Here is a 20,306-nt window from a genome sequence, read left to right as displayed (position 1 = left end):
GTGCTCAGTTATCTGTACTGCTGCCACTGTGCTGTAATTTTTAGCTGATTACACATTAGTTCATTTAGCTTTGTTTCCTCTTCCCTACTGTGCCATACTATTAAATGAAAGCGAGGGGCCTGGCATCCCTCTGTGCACAGAGCTGGTATTGTCACAGTGTAATAAGGATACATCCAGTCAAACAGCATGGTGTAGCTGGTCTTTGTGTTCAGTGCAAAGGCAATCCCTCGAAGATCTCTTGCCAGCCCGATCAACATACGCTGTCAGTGGGAAAGAGACACAGTAATTGATTTTCACGTTAGCACAGAGCAGATGGAGTAATAATCAGGCAATAATGACCACATATCTGATTTTGATTCATTAGCTAAAATGTCTCGTTCAGATCCCTTTTTATAGGAAACCATAGACTCCTTAAACAAGCAGACCATCAAATCTGCTGACCAATTCTACTTTGCTTCTTATAAATTGAGCTAAGTCATAATTCCAGTAGCTTAGGAACATTTAGATTCTTAATATATTTTGTTTCTCAATAATGCCAAATTAGATTAAAAAAAAAAGATGAGGATTGATAATTCCACAAAACACAATTGCACAGGGTCTAGATATTATTTAATAACAGCAAATTTTAACCATATCAGCTTACATGAAATCAGTCCCACCGTGCAATTTGGAGTTCATCCTGGAAAGACACTGGCATTTAAAGATCCCTAAAGAATATACCCTTAGTAACTCAGGACAAAATAAAACTGGCCAGGTGACCTCCTGGTATGATGACACACCCAGAATGGCACTTACATTCTCCAAGCAAGGAAAAGAGTTCTATATATCATTGAATCCTATATTTATTATTTCTAGATTTGAAATCAGAAGCTGTGAATTTGAATCTCAGCTTTACTTCTAAATTGTAAGACTTAAGGCATTTTACCAGTCTCAGTTTTCTCATCTGTAAGAGGGGCTAGTAATATCACTTTCACAGAGGCAGTGTGAGAATAAATTTTAATGAATTTATGTAAAAATCCCTAATAAGAGCCTGATACATACTAAGTGTTCTGTAACTATTTTAGAGGAAAAGAAAAACAACACTTGACTCTTAAATAAGAGATCTGACTATACTCTGAACTCTTAATTAAGCTGTCCTAAGGATGATGCTTGGGAAGAGAAAAAGAAAACCCACAAACAAATGTTAGACTCGCAGAACAAAGAGCACAAATAAACACAACTGCAAAGCAAGGGGCTGGGATAACCGAGATAAGCAATGTGATTTCTGAAGATACTGTTTCAGTGGAAATAGTGTGCCAGAATATGGTCTCTGAACTTTCCTTTTCACCAGATTTTCTTTTACCTCACACTTTGATAATAAATAAAAGCCTCTTTAGGAAGTTGTTTAAATTATCATTAGGTGCTTGGAAATGAATCCTGACCTTCATCTTAATGGCTAAATAATATTTCAAAGTAGCAAATAATAGTTTATCTGTCGGACATGTCTGTAATTTTTGATCCTACCCTCAACCCCCACATCCAAAAGATGACTCAATAGAACTGGAAGTTGTTTATAAGGATATTTGGTATCCACTGCTTAGCAGCTTATAGAATGAAGGTAATTAGAATTTCTGAATCTGTAAACCCTGAATTTGTTTCTGCTTCTTTAAATGACTTAATTGTTTTACTTTCATAATCTTACCAGTCCTCTATTTCTATCAGCTAGCTTCATTGTAGTTCTCTCATGAGACTTGCTATTTTTTTTTAAACATTTTGCCTGTTATGTAACCTATTTTTACCATTTGGAAACTGTTCCCCTCTTTCTCAGCTTTCCATATTTCTCATAGCTTCTAGAACAAAATACGTCTTCTAAGAAGCTATCTTCAAACAATTCTATTCTTAATAGCTTTGCAGTCTTTCTACAAAAGTGGCCTTTTTGGTCTGTTTCTATGATGTACACTTACAGATTACAGGTTACTATATATAAAGCACCTACCATTCAACTCTAAATTAATCAATAGGAACTATGAGTTTTACTTTCTTTGTGCCTCGTGCAAAGGGCTCTTCAAATATTTTATTTAGATTATTCTCATTACACAAAAAGGTTAATATTTATTTTATCACACTTTTTTTTCTTCTTTAAAAGATGCCAAGTTAATAGAAGTGGTCTAAGTGACTGGAATCTATGAAATTATGTCAGTGTTTTATTTTAGAAAATGTTACTTCCTAGCAGAGGAAGCATATAATAATATAACTAAATGAATGTTTTTAATGGATTCAACCAAGCAAAAAAATGCAGTATTAATGTGCACAAGGAACAGATTTCTTATGCTCAATCAATGTCTTTGATCTAAACAAAACAGCAAGAGTACTGTAATAATCTATACAAATACTTGAACAACAATAAGGCAGTACTTTCCTGATAGCCAAAACATACCCAGGTCTGGAATGAGACAAGACGACTGCTTACTAGGAGCTCTCAGGCTACTAAACAATCTCAGGCAGAGAGGTAATCTGACTGAAATTTAGGGGAGGATGAGCCACAATTTACCATCTCATTTAAAACAGTACAAAGAGGTTTATTTCAAAAGTTGCCTTTCTCCTAAAGCCTGGTCAACACTTGATCTGAAATGTGAGAAACTCCTAATATTTCTGGTGAGGCTGTTTTCGGGAGTGGGATAGGTCTGAGGTATCTAATCCTAAGAACTCCTTTTTTGGATAATTCAAGGAAAAATTGCTCAGTGCTTCAGTCTGCTGCACGGTGAAACAGTTGTCTGTGTGCCAAGTGTGAGACGGATGGGCTGGGAAACAGCTGAAATGCGGCTCCCTCCACCCTGACCCCCAAAACAGGGTTTCTAATGGAAAGTCTGACAGACCCTTTACTGTAGTGGCACTACTGGGGGCAGCTATAATATTATCCTCATAATTCTACTATATAATAACAACAAAGAAAAAGAAGGTGAAGGGTCATTGTGCTTTGTCTTTAGAATTAAGATGGCTGTCTTCATCCTTACAGCATACTCTTAATTCTGGAGACACATCTTAATAACCTCTAAATAGTTCCAACAAAAGAGCCGTGTCAGAGGAATGAGCAGGCCCCAAGGTGTTTCAACTGGAGTGTTTTCATCTGCCTTTATTGCTCTATCCCTCTCCAGAATTAAGGCAATAACCTGTGATAAATTATTCAGGAACTGCTACAGGGATCAAAGCAAAATCATTCTGTTAAAGTGCTGTTTGCAACATTTGGCACTTAGTGCGAAAACTTTTAATGTGTGCATGCTGAAAATCAAGGATTTTAAATAATTTAACATTGTGGAGTTTTTACGAAGGGACTAAAGATAGCAGGTTCCTATTTAAATGCTCTTCTTTCTCTGAGAAGTTTTCATTCATTTTCCTTTAAAAACCATGACGTCATGGCCAGATCAAAAATGATGCATGAGTCAGGGGAGTACTGGACTCCATTTTACTATGGGTGCAATAATAGGGGGAAAAACATATATTTTGAACTAATGCTTTAAAGCCAGGATTTGCCACAGTGTTTTCTTTCTTTTTCCCTTTACTTTGAAGCGAAAAACCCAAGACAAAAATTCAATGTTCTTTTCAATTTTATTAGGACTAAGTAAGAAAACAAAGCCATAAATTTAAGAGTTTTGCAGCATTTCCTCCCCTCACAACCATACTTCAATTTGGCAACATATGACCTTAATGCTATGCTCATCCTGAAATTCACATTTGAAAAATATCTATAAATAGGGAGTTAGAAAATCCTGGTAAGGGCTGCAAATTAAATGAATTTGGCAGTCCTGTGGCATTTTCATAGAGATATTTTAACAGCATCACCTCCTGTGGATTGGAATACTAAATACTTTATTGAAGAACAAAATAGAACTGTTTTTATCTCTAGTCCTTGCAAAATGAAGTACCTGAAAGCACTTTTGCATGTATTATTTATTCATCATGATAGAAAAATAGCCTTAACCTAATAAATTACATTTAAAAGCATTTAGTGCAAAAGTTTTGTTTATGATAAAGCAACAGATTTAGTTCTTTATCGGTAGCTTAAAGCACCAAGTTTTCTTTATACAAATTAGACAGATGGTGCTTACAGTAGAATTTACTAAAGGTCTGTCACAACAAATGCAGCCAAGCTGCATATTTAATCACTGCAGAATCTTGTCTACCTGCAGCTGCCAACTGCTAATCCAATTTCCCTGATAAATGTGGCAAGAGACACGATCAGCAATAAAGAGCATCTAACTCCATTTTCCTGCAGGGCGTCTTTTGATGAACATTTAGGACGGAAGCACGGAGTGCACTGTGTGGCCTTGGTTCGTGGCAGCTGCATGCATTCTGAGGCACAGTTCTCAGGTTACTCACTTAATTCTGCCACTATCATTACGTTGCTATTGATCTCAGTAGCTGTTGCCTACACAGCATTACTCTAGATGAAGCTGAATCAGGCAGTTATCATGCATCAAACTTGCTCAAAAGCCTGGAGATTTCCCCTTAATTACTTGTGATTTTATTTGCAAATACCGTTAAAGTGTAATCAAGCAGTCACTTTCCAGGGTCGTTAAGAACTTGCTGGTTTAGGGATATATCACTGGAACTCCATTAAAAATGTCTCTAGGAAGATGGTTTCTATCAAACTAGATGGGATTACATCAAAACGGGCTTGGAGTATAATGAAATCTTCAAATGAGACAAATGCAATTTTTACAAAGATGGTGTTTTTCAACCTCACTGCTTCTTTTTGATATAAAAGGGCAGCAATAGCCATCTTAAAGATGGAAAGATTTTATTGGTCATTAAACATATTTCGAAGACCTCTAAGAAATACAGCTAACCTGGGTAGAAACTGGTGAAGAATTTCAGCAAGACTATAAACACAAAGAAAATCTCTTAAGATTCCTTTTTGGTTTTAAAATTCTACATGCACTGCCTATTGATAAACATTCATTTCAAAAACTCTATTTCAAATTAAAAGTTACAGTATTTGGTTAGTTATTTTTTGGTAGAAGAATTACACTGAATAACCAAGGCCATCATTTTTCTATTTGGCTTCCTCCTGCTAATTTTTTTGGTAGAGAGAAGAGGAATGATGGTTAATCTTTTCAACATATTTCAAATAACAATAAAACATCACCCAAGCATCACCAACAAAGGTGCCTACATTCTCTGAAGCATATTAGTGTTTCAAAAATAATAATCAGTGCCAGTCTGTTTAATACAGCTCTGAAACACTATGATTTCACAAGATGCTGTTTCTATTTAGCAGATCTTGTGCTCCCACTCCCCACATTAAAATATGGGGCTGTTCTGTCACAAACAGCTTGCTACACTTAAGGATTTTACTAATAAAACATAATGTTGTCTTAGATAGTAGGACTGTTGCCACAGCTGAACTGACTTGTCAAATCAATCCTAATATGGCTCCCACAGGCACATAAAAACCTTATTTAGCTATCAGTTATCGTAATCACTTTGTTCAGTTTAAGAATGCAATACTTCAAGACCAGCTCCTATTCATACATATATGCCTAGCCATTTAATAAAGTCTTGATTTATATAAATTCTTGTTTAAAAAATATTTAGAGATGTAGTGTTTTAGCATGTGTATATTTGTGTATTCTTCCCCATAAATCTGTTGAAACATACAGTATAGGGCAGATGAGGGAATAGGGATGTTTAAAGTGGTGTACCCATGAGAAATGGTTTTTTAAAGATACTAATTGCCACAAGAGACAAATCTGTGTCATCTAATCATAAACTGATCATCCAAAGTCATTCCCCGACCTCAAAGTCCATTTTGTGTAAGAAACTAGAAAAGTACTTTTTTGAAAGTAGAACTCAAAGATGTATGCAATTGGGAAAGCAAGACTGATGAGGCACACAGCACATACAAATATGTGGAAACTTCTTCTGGATCTAGATATTCTAGAATGAACAATATCACTCTTCCTCATGTTGGAAGCAAACCCACCTTTACATCTTGTTGTTTAAAGTTGTTGTTGAATATTTGTAACACTGTTTCAAAAGAGACGGTAAGAGGCAGCATGAAATTCTCAAATCCATCCTCATCTTCGCCTATCAGAAAAACAAAAGGGTCACCATGGTTTAAAATGCACGCTATTGTACATTAGCCTCGGCAGTGAGTGCTTCATTCAGGCTTAGAAATGTTCCTGAGAAGGGGTCGGCCTACATTCACATCTATGCCACATTTCGTGCTTTGGTTCATTGAATATTCTGGAGTTTTGCCTTCTCTTTTGCACCAAATGAAATGGTAAAATTATTTACCACCCATTTTTTTTTTCTGGCTCTTTATTGGATCAAACAGACTCATGCCCCAGGCACCTCAGCCCTTCAGCTCTTAGGGCCCCCAGAGCTTCCCTAATGCCTCAAGGAAAGCCACTTTCAAAGCCTCAGAGATAAGCATCTTTTTTCCCCCTTATCTTTGGTGCCAAGGTCCTAAAGGGCTCACAGACTCAGGTGCCCAGATAGCTATAAGTTATTATTCTTTTATTTATTTATTTTAATAATTTGTTAAATACATGGCAGGAAAACTTTTATCTGCCAAATAGGACACGGTTCTTCATGGGTCCCTTGGGTGTTAAGTATGCTCTTCACGGGCAAGGTTCCTCTTGCAGTAAGTTCCTTTTCTTCATAGAAGAGAGGGAAAAGAGGCATTTTCGGTTGTTTTTTCACTTTAAAGGTAGACTGTAGTTTCTTCAAGAATTCTATCAAGGCAGAATCTTCACTTAGGCACAATTTACATAGTAAACATATAACTACAAAATACCTATAGTATTCTTTTCAAGGGTTTCTTTGAAATGAATTTGAAATTCTCTCATTCATCCTATACCACAGGGAATTATAAGCCCCACTTTACTGATGAAGAAAGAGGCAAAGAAAGGTTAAGTGACTTGCTCAAGGTAGCGTACTTAGCTGGAGGTAGAACTATATGGTCCAGTCCTCCTGATTTCTATGCTATCACTTTTTAAATAGTGCATTAGACCTCACAGACAGTGCTTCTCAAAATTTGGTCCTTGATCTAGCAACTAGAATCAGCAACACCTGGGAACTTGCTGGATGTAGATTCCTAGGTTCTACCCCAGACCTACTGAATCAGAAACTTGGGGTCAGGGGCAGGGGGTAGAGGGTTGGGGGTTGGGAGGGAGTGGAGTTTAAGGGCTTATCAACTTTTCTTTTAAGAAGCCCTCCAGGTTATTTGGATGCATGCAAATTTTTGAGAAACACTGGCCTATAAGCCATTCTACAGATAAGGTAACTGAGGCCCAAGGCCACATACACAGAACATCAATGTCAGAATCAGGCTCTTTATGACTCTTAAGGAGTGGCTGATTTAGCTGACCCTGATCTTCTGTGACTTCTCTTTTCCCTTTAACTTTACATACTTTGTTTCTGGAGCACAAAAGAATTAGGGACTTCACTTTGTTCACAAAGAGATGTCAAAAAGCCAGTGACTCTTTCCTGGTATGTTGTTTTAGACAAGAGTCCTAGGTGAGGGGTAAAGTAGACCAAATTATAATCCCTGCTCTCGTCAACTGGCTATGCGACTGTGGGTAAAATTGCAATATTTCCAGAATCTCTTGCCTGGCCGTAGTGCATCTCCGTATCCATAGGTGTTTCCAAAGGGGTGGAGAGAAGTAGTCCATCTCCATAGCAATAGGTAATTACAAGGGCCAGCAAGGGCTTATCTGGACTAGAGAGGGTGGGTGGAGGTCTCTTCTTCTGCAGCCAGGTCATGAGAGAGGCGTGGGACGACTGCTTGTAAGAAATGGGTTTCTCCAACTTTATTTCTGCCTTTGATTTTGGTTTCAAAGGTATTTTGCCCCGGGCTCCCCTTACCTCCCCGCCCCGCCCCGCCCCGGAGTTACAGCAACCAAGATATTCCTTTTAGATATACCTTCTGTCCACTGGTGGTAACAGAGACCTTTACAGAAAGCCATTCTGGTGTTCAAAGCCCAGGTCAAATGACAGCTTTCCCAATGTCTCAGCTAAGCTCCCCTGCAAAATATCTGTAAGGTCCCACTGCCAAGTATTCCTCCTTCCTTTGGGTTCCCACAGCATTTTGTCTGATTTTTTACTACAGACAGCATTTATAAGTCTGTCTTAAATTGCAGATATTTAGGCATATAGCTAATCATAACACTAATAATACTGCCTGCATCATCCTACCACTACCACTATTTGATGAAGGTTAATGGGGATTAAATGATGTAAAACTTGTAACAAGTGTAATGTAAATTATTAGATCTACCAGCCTACACTGGTAGTATCTTTGGCTTTGTTTCCAGAGAGCTGAGACTGTGTATGTTTGCATTTCTCAGTTAAGTAGAATGATGTAGGTTGGGAAGGCCCTGCATTAAATAGCTCCACATACTGGCTCCACCACATACTGTTTAACTTTAGATATTTATTAATCGCTATTAGCCTCAGTTTTCTCACATACAAAATAAGGATAAAAATACCTTTCTCTGAGGGTTATTGTGAGTATTAAATGTTATATGAAAAATAGAAGATGCTCAATAAACACTAGTGGTAGTACTAGTATCATATAGTATTAGCACCTAGAACAGTGCCTGCCATATATTAGAGAAACACTGTTTTTGAATGAAAAGCAGTTGCTCAAAGTAGGGAAAATGGAGTTCCATGGCTAGCATTCTCACCTGACCTTAATCTCGCCCACTGTATATGAGCAATGATGTAATAGCCTACTGTGCAGGCGCATGCTTGTATACCCATTGGCAATAAACCATTACTGCCAGTATTGCTATGAAAAAAGAGTTCCCCCGATGGTAAGAGCAGATTTTAGAGAAGTGAACAAGAGCAGAAGAGAGGAAAGCAGAGGCCGGGAGTGAAGACAGAGCCTGGACAGAGGCTGAGACAGAGGCAGATGGGATTCTAGTGCTCAACCTACCCCCGCAAAAATAAAGCTTAATATGAGCCCCCTTTCACCCAGAATGTTCTGTTGTCTTTATTTGGGCTCACTAAATCCAGAGTGAAGCTGTCTGGGGCTGGAACCCTTAGGGGAAAGACTCAATAATGGTGAATTTTTAAATTCCCTTATTTTCTTAACACCTGATATAGAATAATACAATAACAAATTACAATAAACATTAACAATTCTTTAAATACATAATATATACATACATTAGATTTAAACTATGTAATCTTACTCTTCTAAGAGAAAGTATTTTCTAACTGTGACAGCAGTGAACAGTGATAATGATCACCGCAGGCAGATAAGGGTGCTGGGGAGAGTTGGTGTGGATAAAATGTGAGTTCCTGTGGCCAGGATTCTCACCTGGCCCTGGTTGATTAGCTCACTGCACACCGATGGGCACTACATGGCTGTTGACTCTATAAAAAGAACTCCCAGTGCTCTGGGTGCGACATGGTGGCAGGGCTGCAAGGCTGCAGGAGAGCAGAGCAGAGGCTGGAGTGGTGGCAGTGCCGAGGACAGAGGCCCGGAGGACAGCTGTGTGGGACGACTGTGCAGAGAGGCCCAGAGGATGGCTGTGTGGCACGACTGTGCAGGCAGAGAGGCCCAGAGGACGGCTGTGCAGGACGACTGTGCAGAGAGGCCCAGAGGACAGCTGTGCAGACAGAGGGGCCCAGAGGCAAGGGGAGAGACCAACTTGCTGCATGCCGACTTACTCTGAATGGGATTTTAGTGACTAACCTGCCACCTGGAAATAAAGTTGGGTATAACCCTTTCACCCCAAGAACGTTTTGCTGTCAGTTTCTTTGGTCACATTGAATCCATAGTGAACTTGCCCGGGGCTGAAACCCATTGGCAAGACAGTTGGGTGCTTTTAAAGTTTTAAACTTGAATTCTGTCTCTCCACTCAAGTAAGTCTTAGTGTCCTCATTCATAATTAAGAGACACAATATTTACTTCATAAAGTTAGCTGTGAGGATTAAATGACAAAACATCTGTAAGCTCCCATGCTTCATGTCTAGCACTTACTGAAAGGCAGAAATTAGTTATTTTGTTGTTTTGAGTTTAATGTGGATTTGGGTGATTATGATGATCAAATAACATATGACCACAAAGTAGCTTGCAGTCTTACTTTGGAAGCTAAGTTTTTCCAAGCTATGGATATTTACTCAAGAACAAAGAAAAACTCAGGACTTACAACATTTCACTCCTTCACTTAATAATACGGAGCTACAAAAAGCATCCTGACTTCATCTCTTCAAATTTTGAGGCAAGCAGGGATATCAAGAGTACAAGAGACAAGCCACCAAAACATGCAGAGAGAAGTCAAGGAGCACGTACTCAAGACAATGTGCACAGCAATTCTACTTAATGTCACTTTCTCAGAGAGGCCTTCCCCTGACGGAGCTACCTAAAATGGTACTGCAGTGCATACCTTCAACCTACCCACTTCCCTACTCAGTAACTTACCTTATTTTTTCTTGGGACTTTGTCTTGCCAGTGGGTTTGAGCCCCAGGCAAGTTCACTATGGGTTCAGTGAGACTGAGGAATGACAATGGAATGTTCTTGGGGTAAATGGGTTTATTATCTGGCTTGTTCTCCCAGTGATACTTCGAGCACTAGAATTATATCTGCATCTAACAATCTGCAGGTCTGTAAACCTCCTTCATCTCTGCGTCTGCACTGGGCAGAGCTCTTTATATAGTAACTCAGTCAGCTTATTGCCCACGAGTGTGGAAGCAGTAGGTCACTTACATCATCAAGTAGTTTAGGTTCAAGTGAGGATCCTGGCTTTACGAACTTTCATTTCCCCATAGACTTACTATGACTGATTTCATATTTATATATATTTTCATTGACTCTCTATGTAAAGGAACTTGGTTTTGATCATGGCTGTATCACTAATGCCTAGAATAGGATGTGGCACTCAAGATGTATTTATGTAGTGACTAAATAAGTTATTTATTGAATGCTTATTGTGTGTAGGCAATGAATTTGGTACTTGATTTACTTAACAAACACCTATGTAGCTCTTACTATGTTCAAATCCCATTGGGAGACATTAATGGCCACAATTCTGAGAAATTACACGGTGATTTCTTTCATTTTACATGTGAACAGAGAGGCTCAAATGTGTTAAGTGGTTTGCTCACTATTCTCCAGCTGGTAAATGTCAGTGACCTAGGATCTCCAATTAGGTTGGCTTACTCCCAAGGTCATGTTCTTCCCCCTACAACTCTGATGGGGTGGAAGGTTTCAGATGTACGAACTGTAGTCAACATCACAGAATCTTGAGTTAAGAGCTGTATGAAGTTAGAAGAGAGTGATGAACAATGAGCTTGGCTCTGGTGAGGAGAAAGGAATTCCTCAGCAATCATTTGAGTTCAAGGTAGGCAAATGCTAGACATTGGTGTATTGTCCCCAATGAAATGTTTGTTTCAGGTAGCACTGTTCCTCTGTTACTGCAACATGGTAGGAAAACTGCCATTGATTTGAGTATCTGAGGAAAGCATGTTTACATCATGCAAACAGCTTTATACAATATCTATTAACAATTTTTTCCTGATTTGTACAACCGGCAGAGGCATCATATACTCTTTCTGATACGAAAGGAGAAAACATGAGCTCACTCTCTGGCAACTTCATATTCAAGTATGCAGTCATATATTTAGTATGCCAAATGTGTATGTGATCGTCTTGCCAATGGGTTTCAGCCCCGGGCAAGTTCACTATGGATTCAGTGTGACCAAAGAAAATGAGAGTAAAACGTTCTCAGGGTGAAAGGGTTATACCCAGGTTTATTTCCAGGTGGCAGGTCGGTCACTAAAATCCTGTTCACTCAGAGCAAGTCTGCACGCAGCAAGCCAGTCTCTGCCTCTGGGCCTCTCTGCCCTCACAGCCGTCCCGCACAGCCATCCTCTGGGCCTCTGTCCTTAGCGCTTCCACCACTCCAGCCTCTGCTCTGCTCTCCTGCAGCCTTGTAGCCCTGCTACCGTGTCACCCAGACCACTGGGCGGAGCTCTTTATATAGAGTCAATAGCAATGTATTCCCCACATGTGTGTAGTGAGCCAGTCAACCAGGGCCAGGTGAGAATCCTTTTATGAATAATAATTGAAGCTACTAGGTTTTTTTCTAACAAGACAAGGGTCAAGAACTTGTATGATTTGAAGGTGAAATGACATATAGACTAATATTTTCATTGGCCAGGGAAAGTAAATAATTAAAACATTGTTAAATTCTCAGTCATACATAGATGCAAGTGATAAATTCTACAGCTTTTAGATAAAACCCAAAGCTAATCCCCTCTATTGGATTTTTAAGGATCTGATTCAACAGAAAGTTATTTATTTTGTAAGTTTCAAATATTTTGTCTTTCAGAAAAGTCACATTAAAATACAAATAATAACTCTTTTATTGTTGGTTCTCAGATATTTTATTTGTAGGACATCTCATTTGTTATTTTGTATAATTTAAAACCTAAAATGGTAGGAATATAAAATGGTATAGCTGATCTATCTATCTATCTATCTATCTATCTATCTATCTATCTATCTATCTATCTATCTATCTATCTATCTATCTATCTGCTATGAACATTCCTGTATGTTTTGTGTGAACATATGCTTTCAATTTTTGTGTATATATGTATATATATCTCTATCAGATTATATATATATATATATAAATATGATGTAGCCTCTGTGGAATATACCTTAAAAGTTACTCAAAAAGTTAAATACAGAGTTGCCACTTGACCCAGTGTGGGGAAAGCTGGGGTTCCCATGGCCTGAATCCTCACCTGAACCTAAACTATTTGATGATGTAACTGGCCTACTGCTAGGCTAATGGTTCCACACCTGTAGGCAATAAGCTATTATTATTGACTGAGTCACTATATAAAGAGCTCTGCCCAATGCTCTGGGTGGAGGTAGAGACAAGGAGGATCACAGAGCCGGAGACCATTGGATGCAGCAGATGTAATTCTAGTGCTCGAACTATTGCTGGGAGAACAAGCCAGATAATAAACCCTTTCACCCTACCCCCCCCAAACATTCCATTGTCATTCCTCTGTTTCATTGAACCCATTGGCAAGACACCCAGCAATTTTATTCCTAGGTGTATACCCAAGAATTGAAAGCTTATGTTCAAAGCAGATTATCATAATAACCAAAAAGCAGAAACTACTTAATTGTTCATCAACTGAATGGATAAACAATTATAGTATTTATCCAATACAAAGGAATATTAATCAGCCATAACAAGGAATGAAATGCTGAGACATGCTAAAATATGGATAAGCCTTGAAAACTTGCTACGTGAAAGAAGCCAGACACAAATGCTCCATATTATATGATTCCATTTATATTAAAGATCAAGAAGGGCAGATCCACAGAGACAGAAAGTAGACTAGTGGCTGCCAGGGCTGGGGGCAGGGTTGATGAAAACATTCTGTAATTAGATAATGGTGATGGTTTTACAACCTTATATTCTAAATATACTAAGTACCATTGAATTGTACACGTTAGGAGGGAGAGTGAATTCTATGGTATGTGAATCTCAAAGCAAAAAACATAAAACTACAACGACCCAAAAAACCACACTAACAGAAATCTGGTTTGTACTCCACCCCTTTACACCTCCTTAAATGTATGCAGAACAGTGAAACTTCTCATTTCCTCAAATCCAAATGTGAATAGCAGCTGGATTACTGGGGAGTGGTTAAGAAGAAGTAATACAAATAATTATGGTCTATTTATACAAATACAAATACAAGCCATGGTACAAACAAATTATGGAAGTGCACATAATTATTTACAATACAACAAGTTATGGAGGATTTACTGTATGATAGCATTGTGTCAAAGACTTTGGTATTAGTGACAGGTCAGTATGGTGGGCTGAATAATGGCACACTAAAGATGTCCACATCCTAAGCCCTGGAATCTGTGAATATGTTAGGTTATATGACAAGGGGGAATTAAGGTTGCTAATCAATTGACTCTAAAATATTAGACTATCCTGGGTTATTCAGGTGGGTCCAATGTAATCACAAAGGTGCTTAAAGTGTTAGAGGGAAGCAGAAGGGGAAAATTGGAGAGATGGCAGCATGAGGACTTGACCAGATGTTGGTGGAGAAAGGTGGCCCGTGAGCCAAGGAAAGCAGGTAGCCTCTAAACTGCAAAGGGCAAGGGAAAAGAGTCTTCCTCAATGCCTTCATAAAGGAACATTGCCCTGATGATGCCTTAATTTTAGCCCAGACACCCATTTTGAACTCTGACCTCCAGATTGTAAAATAATAAATTTGTAATACTTAAATCTGTGATAATTTGTTACAGCAGTAATAGGAAACTAATAAAGTGAGTAAAGGTCAGGTCCAATGCTATGAAGCTCTCTTCCAAACTGAGAATTGGGAGAAATTAACAGGGAGATACAGAGGCAGTGGGTGAAGAAAATAATCCATTAAAAACCAAGTGCGAGTGGGTAATCTCAAGAGCCAGAGATTTTTGCAAGTCTAGACCTGTACCTGCTGTTCCCCAGTGTTTCGTTAGCATAGCACTTGTAAAGTTCTTTCAGAGCAAGTCTTGAGAAATGTGCTTACCCAGGTATCTCTAACTTGACTCAGAATTTAGTTTTCATTTCAGTTTCCTTCTAAACAGCTTAGGAGTTCTATCTGGCTTTGAAATGACTTATGGCTTCAGGCAGGACAGGATGTTTTAGTATCTGTCAGGAAGTGTCATCAGCTCTTGCTTCTATAGGAAAATAATAACCTAAGTACTGAAGGCAGAAAATAATAACCTAAGTATGAATGCACTTAGGGTACTGAATGTGCCTCATTCTGAGGTTCCAGTGTCAGTCAGTGACCCTGATAGTACACTCAACAAACATTTGTGTCTTAATATATACCGAGTACTTGTTTTAAGAAATGTTCCATGCCCTTCCACACATCTTTATCTTATTTAAACCACATGACAACTCTTCAAGGTAGATAACTCCATTTAATAGTTAAGAAAAGTAAGGCTCCTTTTAATTCCTCTCCCCAGGGAACCAGAATGTTTATTTCCCAGGGGAAAAATGCACAGCCCATTTGTCTTGCCAATGGGTTTCAGCCGGGGGCAAGTTCACGATGGACTCAGTGAGACTGAGGAATGACAATGGAATGTTCTTGGGGTGAAAGCATTTATACCCAACTTTATTCCCATGGTGGCAGGTCAATCACTAGAATCCCGTCCACTTAGAGCAAGTCTGCATGCAGCAAGCCTCTCTCTGCCTCTGGGCCTCTCTACCCCGGCAGCTGTCTCAGTCTCTGTGCTCGGTGTGGCCACCAGGCCAGTCCCTGCTCTCCTGAGGCCATGCAGCAGCCATGCGACCATGCCACCATGGTGCCCAGAGCACGCATGGAGCTCTTTATATAGAGTCAATAGCACCGTGTTGCCCACACGTGTGTAGTGAGCTAGCTGATCAGGGCCACGTTCCTGGCCATAGGAACCTGCACTTTATCCACACAATAGCAGACTATTGAACTCCTTTTCTAAGAAACCTACCCTAAAAGTTTCTTCCCTAAAGCATTTCATTCCCTGGGGTGCTCTGGACTCTCTATCCACAAAACCAGGTAAGTTATTAAAACTGGATCTGGACTTAATGCACTGCTTTCTGCCTACAGGGCCAGCTAATTAGTCTTAATTATCTCATTATAGATTCTAAGTATTTCCAGCTGCTTCTTTACCCCTTATTGCCCACTCCTGTCCCCCATGTCTATTTTCCAGATAGTCTCTGCCAAGTCATGGACACAGGTGATACACTGATGTACTCTTCATATCTATCAGAATATTTGCTAATTTCTGATTAAGGTTTTCACTGGCTAAATCCTCCTGGGACATCAACCTCTGTGTTTCTTTATCCATGAGAGTAAATATGCTGTGGCCAATTATTAGACATAAGGACAAATCTGAAAAACCACATTTGATTTTCACTGATCATAGAACTGTAATATAACCTATACAGGGCAAACAATAAACACAAATATGTTTATTTGAGAGAAGCTTAGAAAATAATCCCTTCTCCCTTCTTCTCACTGCCCCCAAGCCTCAAATCAATAATTCAGTCCAAATAGTTCAAATAAAAATGAAGATGAAAAGTTGTATTTCCTAATTGATTGAGAATGTGAAAGGTGAAGTACAGCTTAGCAAAAGTGAATGAGAATGTGTTGTCAGAGGGCTACAAGGTACATGGCTGATCTTGGGCAAGTCATCTGATTCCTCTACACCTCACCTTTGTTAGGAAAAACAATGCATAATACCTATTTCAGGTGGGCTGTTGAGAGGATCAGATAGGGTAATTTATGTGAAAGTGGTTTGCAAACTAAATATGTGTAAACAAATGTTAGTTATTATTAATAAAGAAAAGGAAAATTTCCTCCATTTTTACTTCTACTAGCTTTTTCTAATATGACTGCTTCTTAGAGTTTGAGTGTCTGAGGAAAGCATGTCAGATCCTACCAACATGCTTTGCATCTGTGTAGGTCAAGATAAGGTACAATCTTAAAATGGCCAAGGAAAAATGACCGTTAGGGACACTGAGAAATTCTACATTTGTGGCTGATAAAAATTTAATTTGCAACTAACAATATTTGGTTTTCCCCAAAACAAAAAGCCCTTTTTTAAAGCTCTTTCCACACTTCCCCTTTCAATATTTGTCAACTGAATTCACCTCCATGCAAATTAAACAAAATAGAATGTTTTTATTTATTCAAGTATTTTATACTGAACAGCTCCCTGGAGGTTCTCCATTTACTGGCTTGGGTAATATTATCTTTCCTTTAGTTTATTAGATTGACAAAGTTAATTTAAAAATAACCTAGGGAACTTTAAGTGATTCTTGGAAGGGCAACATGCATGCACATATGGTCGGTCACTCATTATTTTCTGTATGTGTGCTATCTTATGAAAGGAGTTTTTGCATTAATTTTTAAGAATACAAAAAATAAATTGCCAACATGAAACATTATCATTCTGATGATGAAATGCTTTCACTTCTGTTCTTTATATAAGTCAACATTTCATCTAGTTTAGACAAGGAGCAATTTGATAAAGTGGTACAACTGTTTATTGCCAAAAAAACCCCCATTTTAGTCTGAAATACAACCTGGGGCACAGAGCACCTAATTAAATTCATACAAAGTACAAATTATTGAATAGAATCCAAAATGAGTTTCATAGTAAATACCAATTAATGTGACACCCAATTTCTTTCCCCTTTTCTAGTCACTCCAATGAGCATGGCTTACACACAAAAAATACTCAATTTTATTTTGTATGACTCAATTAGAATATGCTTTATATTTCAGTCCAAGTATCACATCCAATGCTTTGCAAGCAGGTTGGTTAGGTGTTTTTTCCTATTTGATTCTTACAAAAAAAAAAAATCAGTGATATAAAAAGTTCCTCCTCATATTCTTTAACTTGAGAAGAATTTTCACTACCTAATATTTTTATTTCTCCCACTTAATACATGGATCTATGCTTCTTTTGACAACAGTACTCTCTTTTATCCTTGTTTCCATGATAGTGAACACACAAGAGAAAGCTGTAAAGCCACATATATATATCTATAGGAATTTTGAGAGCAGCACCTAGTCAACCTAGCTGGTGAGACAAGGCTTCAGTTAAAACTGTGTTCAACAACATTCAACAAATGATTGTCTGTAAAGTAATAACACTTTGAACAGAGAGCAACCAGTGATTAATCAAGCACAAGAGTGGCCAAGTGTAGCTCATCAGTTGTGAAAGTAATCAGTCACTAGATTTGTTTTGTCTTGGAGAGGCCAATGATCAAAGCTGTTCTCAGAGAACCTGGCAGGGCAGGCAGAGCTGATTCCAGGAGCCATAATGCATGGTGTATCATTCATTCACAAAATAACTACTGAGCACCTATAATGTGGAGATATTGAAACTGCTGCTAGAAAACACAAAAAAGGCAAAGTTCATACCCTGAAAGAGTTCAACATATTTTGGGAAGAAAAGCAACTCTGTTTCTTGACAAGGGAGAGAAGCTTTGGTAATATATACCAGAAATCACCACTTGATGCTTACAGTATACATTTTCTTAAAAAAGTGAAAAAGACTGATAAATATGGAAAGAGTTTCTTTTCAAACAATGTTAAAATTCCATGAATGTTGTTGCTTTTATTTTCAATTTGATCTACACTCAGATTCAATTTACTTATATCGAGCACCTACCACGTACCAGGCATTTCTACATATAGCCTTTTTCTGTTTCTCCCAAGGTATCTAACGAGTGCTTGCAATGTAACAGATATTCACCTTTTCTTAAAAAATAACTTTGAATTAAAAATATCAATGTATACTTCATATTGTTACAGGTTAAATATTTCAAAGGAATCTAATCTTGGGAAACTGAATAAAATCCTATTAGTTATTCAAATTTATACATTTTACGTCAGTTTCTCATACCTCACAGTTTACATGGAAGCAATACTAAATAAAGGTCATCTTGAAAAAGGCAATGTACAGTGCACGGCAACATCCTGACTACCAATTATCAGTGCACTAAGAGCAGTGGCGCTGTGAATACAGATAGTACCATCCTGCTGTGCTCTGCTGACTTGCTGGCGGACGGGGTTCGTTTGTCTATGAGGACCATGTGACAAAGGATCTTGACCCATTTCACTTCCAGGTCCTTAAGATGTGCATAACACAAACCTATTTCTAAGAAATCTTTTTCAGGCAGTTTTCTTTCAATTTGGTCTCTCCACTTCTTTCACTCCCTGCGAGTCATTAAAAGAATATTTTTTAAGGCTTAGGAAATAAACTAAGTCTAGACAAGGATTTCACAGTCATCTTTAATGCTTGGACTACATGAAAGCAAAAGGGCAAGCTCCTTGAGGGCAGGGGCCGGTATCCCTACTGGCCTTTGTCTTGTTCTCAGAGCACAGCACACTGTGTTCTCTAAATGATTACTGGGGACAATGACAAAGAGTCTGGGTTGCTCCTTTTCTCTCCAAGGCAGTAGCCAAAGAGGTAATATAGGCCAAGTGTGTAGTATGCAAAGCTGTCACTCAGATCTCCCACTTGCCTTAGGTAGCAGATGATTGGGTTTCGCATGCCTGGTTCATACTCTTCAAATATTTATAGACAGTTCTCTTTGCCTCAAGCCCTAGTTGTCAGTTAGCCAAGTTATACATACATAGTTCTTTTAATCTTTCCTTAGAAATCAATCCCACTTAATCATTCTACTTGCACTACTCTCAGCTTTTGGCTGTTTGTCTTTCTGGTAATTTATTCTGTTGAAATGCATGAAAATAATACAGATGTGGAACAGAAAAGGATTTGGTCACCTTTCCAGATAAGATTCAATGCCTTTATGTACAAAATAAAATTATTTATCCTTTTACCTTTTGCATGACCATATTTTAAAAAAATTCTTATTTAAGTTGATGGATCAATCAATACATTGCAAGAGAAAGGAAGAAAAAAGTACCATCAGTATATTCTCTGAGGATGACATCATCATTGATTGAACTCTCTCACGTGTCTATAACTGATTAATTTAACCTGCAGTATTAAAACATGGGAAAAATGAGAATCCAGAATAACATGGTCACCACAGGGAGGCTTGGGTGCCCATCCTAAGGTACTATTTATCTGTGGATACTTCTGGCTAACTTTAGTTTTTCAATGAAAAAAATGTAAAAACAAGTTATTTTTTCACATTATAAAAGCAATACATTAAAAAAATTTCAAATAATCAGAAATGCAGAAAAGTTACCTATAATTCACTACCCAAAGACAATATTTAATGTTTCTGAAGAATTCCATTTAAGCCTTTTTTTTGCACATTCTTGCCCTCTCCCCATCACTCATACTATATGCATAGTTTAATACCTTGCTTTTTCATTTAATATTGCAACATAAAATTACACGTATTGCATTGTCTTCAAATCATAATTTTTAATGACTACAGACTATTTCATCAACTAAGTGGATGTGCCATAATTTTACACAGTTCTCTATTGTTGGACATTTACATTGTTTCCATTTTTTTCTCTAGAATAAATATCACTACAAAGAAAATCTTTATGTGAAAAGCTTTTCTGTAAGTTAAGACTATTCTTAGGTTAGTTGCAGTAAAATTAATGGATCAATGGGTACCCAGAAAATAAATTTTGACATAAAGAATGAAAATACTATTTGAAGTGAAAAATACCACCGTACATACCAAGATTTGTCTTTTGGCTCTGATACTAGCAAGTGAATACTCAATGTTTGAAGGTTGTAGAAAACCATCAAGGATGATAAATTCTAAAAAATGTAGCAGTCACTAGTGTTCCACTCCTTTATCCA

The 20,306-nt window shown here is 38.0% G+C and overlaps 1 protein-coding gene across 3 annotated transcripts in view; it reads right to left on the bottom strand.

The window, feature by feature from the left end:
• Positions 1-20,306, bottom strand: part of RANBP17 (RAN binding protein 17) — a 364,604-nt gene that overhangs the window by 71,736 nt on the left and 272,562 nt on the right. For all 3 annotated transcript variants that reach the window (XR_012129393.1, XM_036995225.2, XM_073232144.1), the window contains 2 exons: positions 5,963-6,066; positions 172-260 (listed from right to left, as the gene is read on the bottom strand). Coding sequence is in view for 2 of the 3 variants with exons in the window: in XM_036995225.2 (XP_036851120.1) it covers positions 172-260; positions 5,963-6,066 (193 nt within the window). In the remaining variant the exon portion in view is untranslated. The remainder of the gene's footprint in view (positions 1-171; positions 261-5,962; positions 6,067-20,306) is intronic.

The sequence above is a fragment of the Manis javanica genome, chromosome 1 (genome assembly GCF_040802235.1).
Source record: "Manis javanica isolate MJ-LG chromosome 1, MJ_LKY, whole genome shotgun sequence".
Lineage (NCBI taxonomy): Eukaryota > Metazoa > Chordata > Mammalia > Pholidota > Manidae > Manis > Manis javanica.
The sequence above is the reverse complement of the archived record's forward strand: the minus strand, read 5'-3'. Positions and strand labels throughout refer to the sequence as shown.